Source organism: Oryctolagus cuniculus, chromosome 13 (assembly GCF_964237555.1).
Source record: "Oryctolagus cuniculus chromosome 13, mOryCun1.1, whole genome shotgun sequence".
Taxonomy (NCBI): Eukaryota; Metazoa; Chordata; class Mammalia; order Lagomorpha; family Leporidae; genus Oryctolagus; species Oryctolagus cuniculus.
The window spans coordinates 140,816-150,325 of record NC_091444.1 but is presented as its reverse complement, the minus strand read 5'-3'; the positions used below and the strand labels follow the sequence as shown (position 1 = coordinate 150,325).

The following is a 9,510-nucleotide window of genomic DNA, read 5'->3' as shown; positions in this document are numbered from 1 at the left end:
ATGCACACAAGGGGTTGGTGCTGTGGCATCCCCAGTTAAGCTGCTGCCTGTGACGCCAGCATCCCATATGGGGTTCAAGTCCCAGCTGCTCCACTTCCCATCCAGCTCCCTGCTGATGGCCTGAGAAAGCAGCAGACATGACCCAGGTGCTTGGGCCCTGCACCCACACGGGAGACCTGGAAGAAGCTCCAGGCTGCAGGCTGGCCCAGCCCTGGCCGTTGAGGTCGTTTGGGGAGTAAACCAGCAGATGGAAGACTCTCTCTCTCTCCTCCTCCTCCTCCTTCTCTCTCTAACTCTGCCTTTCAAATAAATAAAATTAAAAAAAAAATATGCACATAAATCACAACAAAAGGCGACCACAACAGATGCCTCAGAGGCGCCACCGTGGGGCCACTTCCTGCCCGCTGGCTGGCCGCTGCTTCTCCTTGCCTCCAGTTTTTCTTCTCTCACTCAGTTGTCTGTTTTTTAGCCAGTGATGGATCTTAAAAGCCTTCCTCAGCTCCCCCCCAACACAGCACCCCCAGCCGGGATGATCCCCCTTAGTTATACTCATTCTCCACCAGAGGGAAGCACTTGTCATCCAGCGACCCCTGCTCTCTGGCCCCAGGGCCTTCGCACAGCGGCTTCAGCTACCTGGAATGGTTCCTCCCTTACTGCCCACTTGGCCCACTCCAGCACGGCTTGGGGCTCAGCACGGAAACAGCGCCCTCTTCCCATCACCCTCCCCTAACACCCTTCCCGGGTTAGGCACCCCTCGTAAATATCCCCGCGTCCGGTCTCAAGTGGAGCGATGATGACCAGCTGCTCACCCGCCTCTGGACACGGAACCTGGTGCCCGGCTCAGCAGAGTGCAGAGACAGCAGGAAGTCACAGAGGCTTCTGAGTCAGAGGCTGCTGACATCACTGGAGCCGTATGCGGCTGAGTGTTTTCTTGTCACAGCTGAGGTTGGAGGAAGTGAAGTGTTGGGGCAGAGAACAGACTGAAGGAACGCGTTTACAGTAAAAATGAAGATGGTGACGGTGGGACCTGGAAAACAACAGCGGAAGTGACCACAGTGGAGCGGCACCGCTCCTACAGCACTTGTGCTGGCAGCGCGGGGAGGGGGCCGGGCCAGGCTGTGCTGGCAGCGCGGGGAGGGGGCCGGGCCAGGCTGTGCTGGCAGCGCGGGGAGGGGGCCGGGCCAGGCTGTGCTGGCAGAGGGGGCGGGGGGGAGGGCGGGGCCAGGCCAGGCTGTGCTGGCAGCGCGGGGAGGGGGCCGGGCCAGGCTGTGCTGGCAGAGGGGGCGGGGGGGAGGGCGGGGCCAGGCCAGGCTGTGCTGGCAGCGCGGGGAGGGGGCCGGGCCAGGCTGTGCTGGCAGAGGGGGCGGGGGGGAGGGCGGGGCCAGGCCAGGCCAGGCTAGGCCAGGCTGTGCAGCCCTGGCTCCCGGGCTGGGCCCGCATAGTCAACCAAAAGTCAGAAGGCACCAGATGAAGGCGCCGGTGGCTGCAGGAGAAACAAGATGGAGCTGTCTGTTTTTAGAAACAGCTGCAGCTATTCAGGACAGAAAGCAAAAAAGGCCAGAGGAAGCTTTGGGCTCCAGTCGAGCTGTGTCCTGGGGTGGTCTGGGCATCCCCTTCTCGCAGAACACCGTGAAAAGGCACAGGGGTGGTGTTGCTTTGCACTCTCACAACTTCGGGGTGAGAGGACCCCAACACCACGCAGAGCTGCTCCTCCCCATGTTCCCAACAACTCTCTCCACCTGACAGGGGCACAAGCTAGGGTTAGGGTCCACTCCGTTTTCCTAGTCTCACATTCCTCCTGGTCTGAGTCTGGAGTTACTTTATCTTGTTTCCCTTTAAACCATCACAGCCATCTGTGTCTCCTGCCCACTCTTACTTTCATCTCCTTACCCGACTGCCCAGCTTCTTCCTTGTCCTCGCAGCACCCAGGGCCCCCGTGCTAGACAAGCCCCAACCTGCCGCCAGCCTCAGACTAACCTGGCACAGTACCGAAAGCGGCAGATGTGGCAGGGAGGGAGGGCGGAGAAAATTTCTCACCACGAAACCACCGTCATTCATAACTGGCTTTCCAAATAAGAGGCGGTGTGTGTGCGTGACAGAGAGAGAGCAGTGAGCACACGTGTGCATTTTCTGCGGCAAGGATGCCAAATCCTGTCTTGCTCATAACGCATGCTAAAATGCCAGATTTTTTTTTTTTTTTTTTTACAGGCAGAGTGGACAGTGAGAGAGAGAGAGACAGAGAGAAAGGTCTTCCTTTTGCTGTTGGTTCACCCTCCAATGGCTGCTGTGGCCAGCGTACCGCACCGCACCGCATTGATCCAAAGCCCAGAGCCAGGTGCTTCTCCTGGTCTCCCATGGGGTGCAGGGCCCAAGCACTTGGGCCATCCTCCACTGCACTCCCGGGCCACAGCAGAGAGCTGGGCTGGAAGAGGGGCAACCGGGACAGAATCCGGTGCCCCAACCGGGACTAAAACCCGGTGTGCCGGCGCCGCAGGCGAAGGATTAGCCTAGTGAGCTGCGGCGCCGGCCTAAAATGCCAGATTTTTAAAGTCCTACTGCATCAGGGACCGAAACCTCAGAAACCCTGAGTGGCACCAGGGCTTGGGCAGGAGCCCCTGGCCGTTTGCCTTGCTGGGGCTGAGCTGCCGATCGTGACGAGGTCCTAGTGTTTCTGGTCATGTTTATTTGGCAGGGGAAGGAAACGTGTTTGTAGACACACACGCAGGAGTTCCTGAGTCAGACCCCGCTGCCCCCGCTCCACTGTTCCCGCACCCTGGGCAGCCTGAAGGCCTGCACCTGGGTCCTTTCTTGCTGGCCCTGGTTCTCTTGTTCCTGGAGAGGCTGCAATCACAGCCTCCGTGCCCCTCACTCCCCTCCTATTCTGGTTTTCCCGCCCACCCTCACCAGACCTTGAGGGCGACTGCATTCAGGAGCCATCTCCTTTGCCGCCCACCTCCCTCCCTGGAGAGACTGCCCCTTCTTCCTCCAGGGCTCCCTGTGGCCAAGCCCATTCCCAGCCCCACCCTTCCCTCCAGGGCAGTCTCTGACCCTGACCACGCCCCCTCCTGGGAGCCCAGAGCAGCACAGGAAAGTGACTCAGCCTGCACAGTCCTGTGTGGGAAAGAGGGAGCTGGGCCACAGGTGACCTACACCTGAGGGGTTCACACCTGACACAGGTGACCTACGCCTGAGGGGTTCACACCTGACACAGGTGACCTACACCTGAGGGGTTCACACCTGACACAGGTGACCTATGCCTGAGGGGTTCACACTGACACAGGTGACCTACGCCTGAGGGGTTCACACCTGACACAGGTGACCTACACCTGAGGGGTTCACACCTGACACAGGTGACCTACACCTGAGGGGTTCACACCTGACACAGGTGACCTACGCCTGAGGGGTTCACACCTGACACAGGTGACCTACACCTGAGGGGTTCACACCTGACACAGGTGACCTACGCCTGAGGGGTTCACACCTGACACAGGTGACCTACACCTGAGGGGTTCACACCTGACACAGGTGACCTACGCCTAAAGGGTTCACACCTGATGCAGGTGACCTACACCTGAGGGGTTCACACCTGACACAGGTGACCTACACCTGAGGGGTTCACACCTGACACAGGTGACCTACGCCTGAGGGGTTCACACCTGACGCAGGTGACCTACACCTGAGGGGTTCACACCTGACACAGGTGACCTACGCCTGAGGGGTTCACACCTGATGCTGAGAGCAGTGGACATAAGCCACTTTTCACACTTTACTCTGGGCGAATTACCCACGCATCCTGCTAAACCACAGACAGATTTTTGCACTGCAGACTGAGACTGCCTTTCTAGTGAGCTCAGAGGTCACCTGTGCTGCCCACAGACCACGCTGAGGCACCAGGGGCTGGACAGTGCCCACCTGCCCAACGGCGGTCCCGGGACTGAGACACTCTGGTAGAGATGCAGTTTATATGGAAAAAGTGTGGCTGGGGCCAGGGCTGATTCATTCTACATGGACGGGAACGCGGCAGCAGTCTCATCTCATCCTATAAACGAGGGATAGGGCGCATCACAGCCTGGGAGCTTCCTACGACCAAGTCCCCTGACGCAGTATCACCTAAAACTCGCAGTAAGTACATTTACCAGCAAACACCCCAGGCCTGCTCCCGGCCAGGCCAGTGGACTCACCTGATAAAGATGACCAGCAGCAGTGAGAACCAGCCCTTCCCACACCTTCCAAAGCTGCCAATCAACTTTCTCCCCCACTCGCAACTCCAGCTCCGACCTGAGAGCAGAAACCACCAGCTCTGCCAGGAATGCAGCCCTGGAGGCTTCTCCTTCCTGCAGGGATCCAGAGGTCTGAGGCAAACTCCAGATACAGCCCAGGGAGGACGCTGGCCGATGTCCCCTGGGGTGCAGCCCTGTGAGGACGCTGGCCGATGTCCCCTGGGGTGCAGCCCAGGGAGGACGCTGGCCGATGTCCCCTGGGGTGCAGCCCTGTGAGGACGCTGGCCGATGTCCCCTGGGGTACAGCCCAGGGAGGACACACTGGCCCATGTCCCCTGGGGTGCAGCCCAGGGAGGACGCACTGGCCAATGTCCCCTGGGGTGCAGCCCAGGGAGGACGCTGGCCGATGTCCCCTGGGGTACAGCCCAGGGAGGATGCACTGGCCAATGTCATCTGGGATACAGCTCAGTGAGGACGCTGGCTGATGTCCCCAGGGGTGCAGCCCTGTGAGGACGCTGGCCCGTGTCTCTTGGGAGAAAGCGCGTGCTGTACAGGGACTAAGTTTTTGAAACCCTCAGCCCATGGAGGAGGGAGGTGAGGTGAGAGCAGGACAAGCAGGCGGTGCAGTGGCTAGGGTTGCTCCTAGGACACCTACAGCTCATGCCAGAGAACCGGGGTTTGGGTCCTGGTAAGCACTCCTGCCAGGCAGAGGCAGTGGCTCGAGCGCTTGGGTGCTGCACCGTGTGGGAGACCCAGCCTGACTTCAAGGCTCCTGGCCTCCTCCTGGCCCAGCCCCACTGTCGCAGGCATTGGGGAGTGAATCAGTGAGATCTGTCAAAACTCGGAAGTTCAAAGAACTGGAGGCATTCGCGAATGTGTGGGTCCTTTCACACTTTGCTCTCCCATGCTCATTCTCGACTGCATCTTCAACAGTTGTTTCTGGAAAACTCTGGGGCATGAGTTAGATCACAACTTACAACCTTATGTGAAAGACAGAGAGCTCTTCTAACTGCTGGGCTGGGCCAGGCTGGAGCCAGGAGCCTGGACTCCACCCAGGCCTCCCACGCAGCGGGCAGGGGCCTTGTACTTGGGCCATCACCTGCTGCCTCCCAGGAAGCCGGAGCCAGGAACGGAGATGCAGGCGTCCTGAGTGGCATCTAAACCACTGCACCGAACTCCTGCCTTCACAGCGACTCAGCACCAACCGTGCCGCTGCCGCTACCGCTTTCCTCCCAAGGCTTTCTACTGTAGAACTCTAAATCTGCTTGGCGGCTCACAGGCTGGGCGGCCAACTGCTCCCGCGGCGGGCCAGGCCCCCGGGTGGCCTCACTCCCACCTCGCAGCAACGGTGTCTCAGTCATGGGAAGGCTGGCTCAGCATTGCCCTGGTTCTCATTTTCAAGAACTGCTGTGATAAAAGGCAGGCTAGGGAATAAAAATATTCATGGACAAGAGCAAAATATTTAGGGCAAGAGATCAGAAATTCTTTGGTTATTCAGTGAACTGAAATTTTTGAAGTAGAAAAAAAAGTCCATCAAGCCCCACGCCAACTGCATCACACAGGCTCCAGCTCGGGCTGCCCAGGCTGCCAGGCTGAGGTTTGCAAGCTCTGGATGCCAGTGATGAGACGGAGCTGCCACTCACATCGTCCGCATACTTCTACATCTTTATCCCACCAAGCCTCTCGACCCATTCCCTCCCAGTGCTCGCTCCCACATCCAGCCTGGGGGAACGGGAGCAGGGTTACTGAGTGCCATACAGCACAGCTGGGCGACTTGGGGGGCAGGTCAGGCTTCCCGCTTAGTATCCCCCCACCCAAGTACAACTGACAGTCTCTGAAAAGGGCCAGGTTTAGCCTGACACGTCTGAACGGCACTGTGCTGACACATCACTTACTCCCGATAGATGGACTTTTCTCGAGGTACTTTTCAAAAAGAACTTCAGAGAGCTGGTTTTTTGATGTGGCTGTCAGAGCCTTTTTCCCGTAGCAGAACTAAGGCTAATTTGATCACACGACCAGGTCCTGCTCTCCCACGGTGGTCAAGACAGGGTTGGTGCCAAAACCTGGAGTCCCAGCACTGACTTAGCTGTGTGAAAACCATATCTCGGCGGTGGGAAGGCTTTCGTCCAGGACCCCATCGAGTATGGCTTACCAAGCACTCAGGCCGAAAATGACTGAGCCAGTCTCCCTCACTCCCCACAGGAACTACCTGCATTCCACAGCACTCTGCTCCCTCCAGAGTTGTTCACTCCGCTTACTCCCCCGACAAAGGTTGTCAACCACAACCCGAAGGCTTCAGGGTAGCACACCTGGCCACAAACTGTGCCTCTTGGCTCTCGGTGCCCTGAAGAAAAACAACCCAGCATTCACAGACTGAACTTCAAAACATCCTCCTTCCTTCTTTCTCACAACTACACACAATGCACAACCACATGGCAGCGCTTGGCACAGAAGCTAAGACACCACTCGGGAGTGTGTGGGTCCGTCCCAGTTCTGCTCCCAGCTCCAGCTTCCTGCAACGCACACCCGGGGGCAGCAGTGAGGGCTCAGGTACCTGGGTTCCTGGAACCGACACGGGAGACCGTGGACTGCGTTCCAGGCTCCCGGCTTCAGCCTGGCCCAGCCCCAGCTGTCACAGCATTTGGGGAGTGAACCAGTGGGTGGGAGATCTTTCAAGTATTTTTTCATGTGAGTGGCCACTGAGTGCTTACTACGCATGAAACACTTTTGAAGAGTGTCCGCACATTAATTCTCACAGCCACGAGGTAGGTACAATCATCTGAGTTTCACACTTGAAAAGTGCGGAGGCACAGAGATGAACTTGTCCAAGGTTCCTGGCTCAGGGCAGAGTTAAGATGACAAAACAACACAACACAAACACCCAAGTACTCTGTCTAACCATCGCACCACCTACAGCAGAAGAGAGCGGTGTTTTCTGACCCCTGCGAGGCGTCCTCCCTGTCACCGATGTCCACTTACACTTCCATCAAGCAGACTCATGGTCGAGGGTTCATCTCAGTGCAGACCCAAGAATCAGCAGGAACTCTGGTCTCGCTGAAAGCATCTCCCCTGCCCTCAGCAAACGCTAGCTGTATCAGGATACTGTTCAAGAGGGGAAATGCCTGCACAATCAGTGCTGGGACACCTCCAGGTTAAGCAGTCAGCACTCGCAATGGCCCCTGGTGGCCAAAACAGTTTCAGTAGCTAATTTCTGAAGGAAAAAGCAGTCAGTTTAACAAGACCCTCCCTGGAGATGGAGGACTACGTAACACAGAAACTTCACTATGCGCAAGGAACCACTTGGATTTGCAGAAATACCAAAGCTCTCAGGGCTGGGGTTCAGCTAAGGCCAGGGTACCCTCACAGCTCCTTCTGCCCAATGCCCACAGCCTGCGGTTTTGTCTACTTCCTGCTCAGTTTACTCCAAGCTGCTACGCCAGTGCCACCGTTAGGGGACTGGCGACACCATTCCCTCATCAGCTTGCTTCTGAAATACTGCGTCTCTTTCAACCACTGAACATTTTCCTTTAGACAGCTTTGAACAATGATTGTAGTCAAACCTAGAGGTGCCTTGGCTGTCACCACGCCCGGAACAATGATGTCACCACTTGGGGACAAAGTCTGGAATTTCTGCTTCCCGACATGCACCTGCCTAGCTTCTCTGGTTGACCGAGGAAGTCCCCTTGCACCAACGTGTTTTCTACAATTTCACAGCAGACGGGATTTCCCTCCTGACATTCACCGGGCCTGGACGGCTCAGGTCGGATCCAGACAGGCTCCTAAAGCAAGCTATTACCGAGACCAGTTTTCTTTTTTTTTCCTTTTCAGTAACAACAGAAGATGCACAAAGACAAAAGCACCGCTAAGAAAACTTTTTTGGTATGTGTATGACAGCTACACTAGTCCGCATTAATCAGACACCGTAAGCCTGGCCTTACATCGCACAGGGTCCGCAGAGGGGCTGCGGGCCAGGGCATCAGCGCCTCTCGCCGCGCCTCCCCCGCAACAGACCAGGCAGTGACGCTGTTCCAAAATATTTAATACGCGTGGGACACGCAAGTACGTCTTCATACAAAACCCGACACGACCACGGAGAACACGCCGCACAAACCCCGCCTGGCTCCCGACCTTTATACAACAAAGGCCGGAGGCCCGCAGGGCGCTCCCGCGCCGGCTTGGGTGCGCTCCGCCGCGGAATGCGGGCGTCCATCGGGCCTCCTCCGGCGAGCTGCGGGGCAGTGGACCCGCGCCCGCGGCCGGGCCCTAGAGGGCCACGACGGCCGCGCTCCGGGGCCGCAGGTCCCTCAGCGCGCGCGGCTCCGCCGCCTCCGCCGCCTCATCCCGCACCAGTCCCGAGAAGCCGGAGCCGAAGACGCTGACGAGCTGGGCCACGCCGTCGGTGTCCGCGTCCTCGTCGTCCGCGCCCGCGCGCCGCGGCTTCTTGAGCGGCGCCGGGCGCTCCGCGGGGCCGCCGCCCGCGCCCGCCGCCACGCGCTTCAGGGGCCCGCCGTCGGCGCGGGGCGCGCGGGGCGCGGCGGGGCGCGCGGGCGGCCCCACCCCGGCCCCGGCCCCAGCCCCGGCCCCGGCCCCCGGCCCGCCCAGGTACACCTGGCGGGCGCTGCGCAGCACCAGCGACACCAGCAGGTTCTTGTGCAGCCGCCCGCCGCCGCGCTGCGCCCGCGCGCTGGACATCTTGCCCAGAGAGATGCTGACGATGCGGTGGGCTTCCCGCTGGAACTCCATGCCGCCGGTGCCCGGCAGCGCGGATCCGGAGACACTCCGCCGCTCCCGCCGCCTGCCCAGCCACAGCCGCTGCCCGCGTCCAGCACCGCTGCCCGCGTCCGGCCTCGGCGGCGCCGCCGCCGCCCCGCCTTATATGGGCCCCGGCCGCCAATCACAGATGGCGCCAACCGTCGGGCCGGCCGCGCGGCCAATGGGAGCCCGAGCAGGGCGCCGGGTGCGTTCGAACGCGAACCCCGCGGAGCTGGCCCTTTAAAGGGAGCAAGGCGGGGTGTGCGAAAGGCTGAGCTGCACCGGCTGGCGCGGGCAGGGCCAGCTCAGCGGAGGGGCCCGGCTTGCGCTGCCTGCTGCCCGCTGCCCGCTGCCCGCGGCTGCACCCCCGACCGAGCCTGCAGGCGCACAGGTGCCCAGCGTCCGTCCGAGCACGGGGCCGACCCTTGAAGTCGCCGGCCGGCCTCACCGGGGACACAGGGCTTCTCCTCTGCAGACCGCAGCTGGCACCCGGCCCCTGTACTCCACCACAGACCCAGCGGCACCCTTGGGAGAACCT

At 59.8% G+C, this 9,510-nt stretch overlaps 1 protein-coding gene across 1 annotated transcript; it reads right to left on the bottom strand.

Moving 5' to 3' along the window:
* Positions 1-8,243: 8,243 nt before the first annotated feature.
* Positions 8,244-9,083, bottom strand: IER5 (immediate early response 5). Its single transcript, XM_070056224.1, has one exon. The coding sequence runs from the start codon at positions 8,961-8,963 to the stop codon at positions 8,484-8,486; it is 480 nt and encodes a 159-aa protein (XP_069912325.1). The 5' UTR covers positions 8,964-9,083; the 3' UTR covers positions 8,244-8,483.
* Positions 9,084-9,510: the final 427 nt, after the last annotated feature.

Coding starts and splice junctions, on each gene's coding strand:
- IER5 (XM_070056224.1), bottom strand. CDS start 8,963: ATGGAGTTCCAGCGGGAAGCCCACCGCATCGTCAGCATCTCTCTGGGC.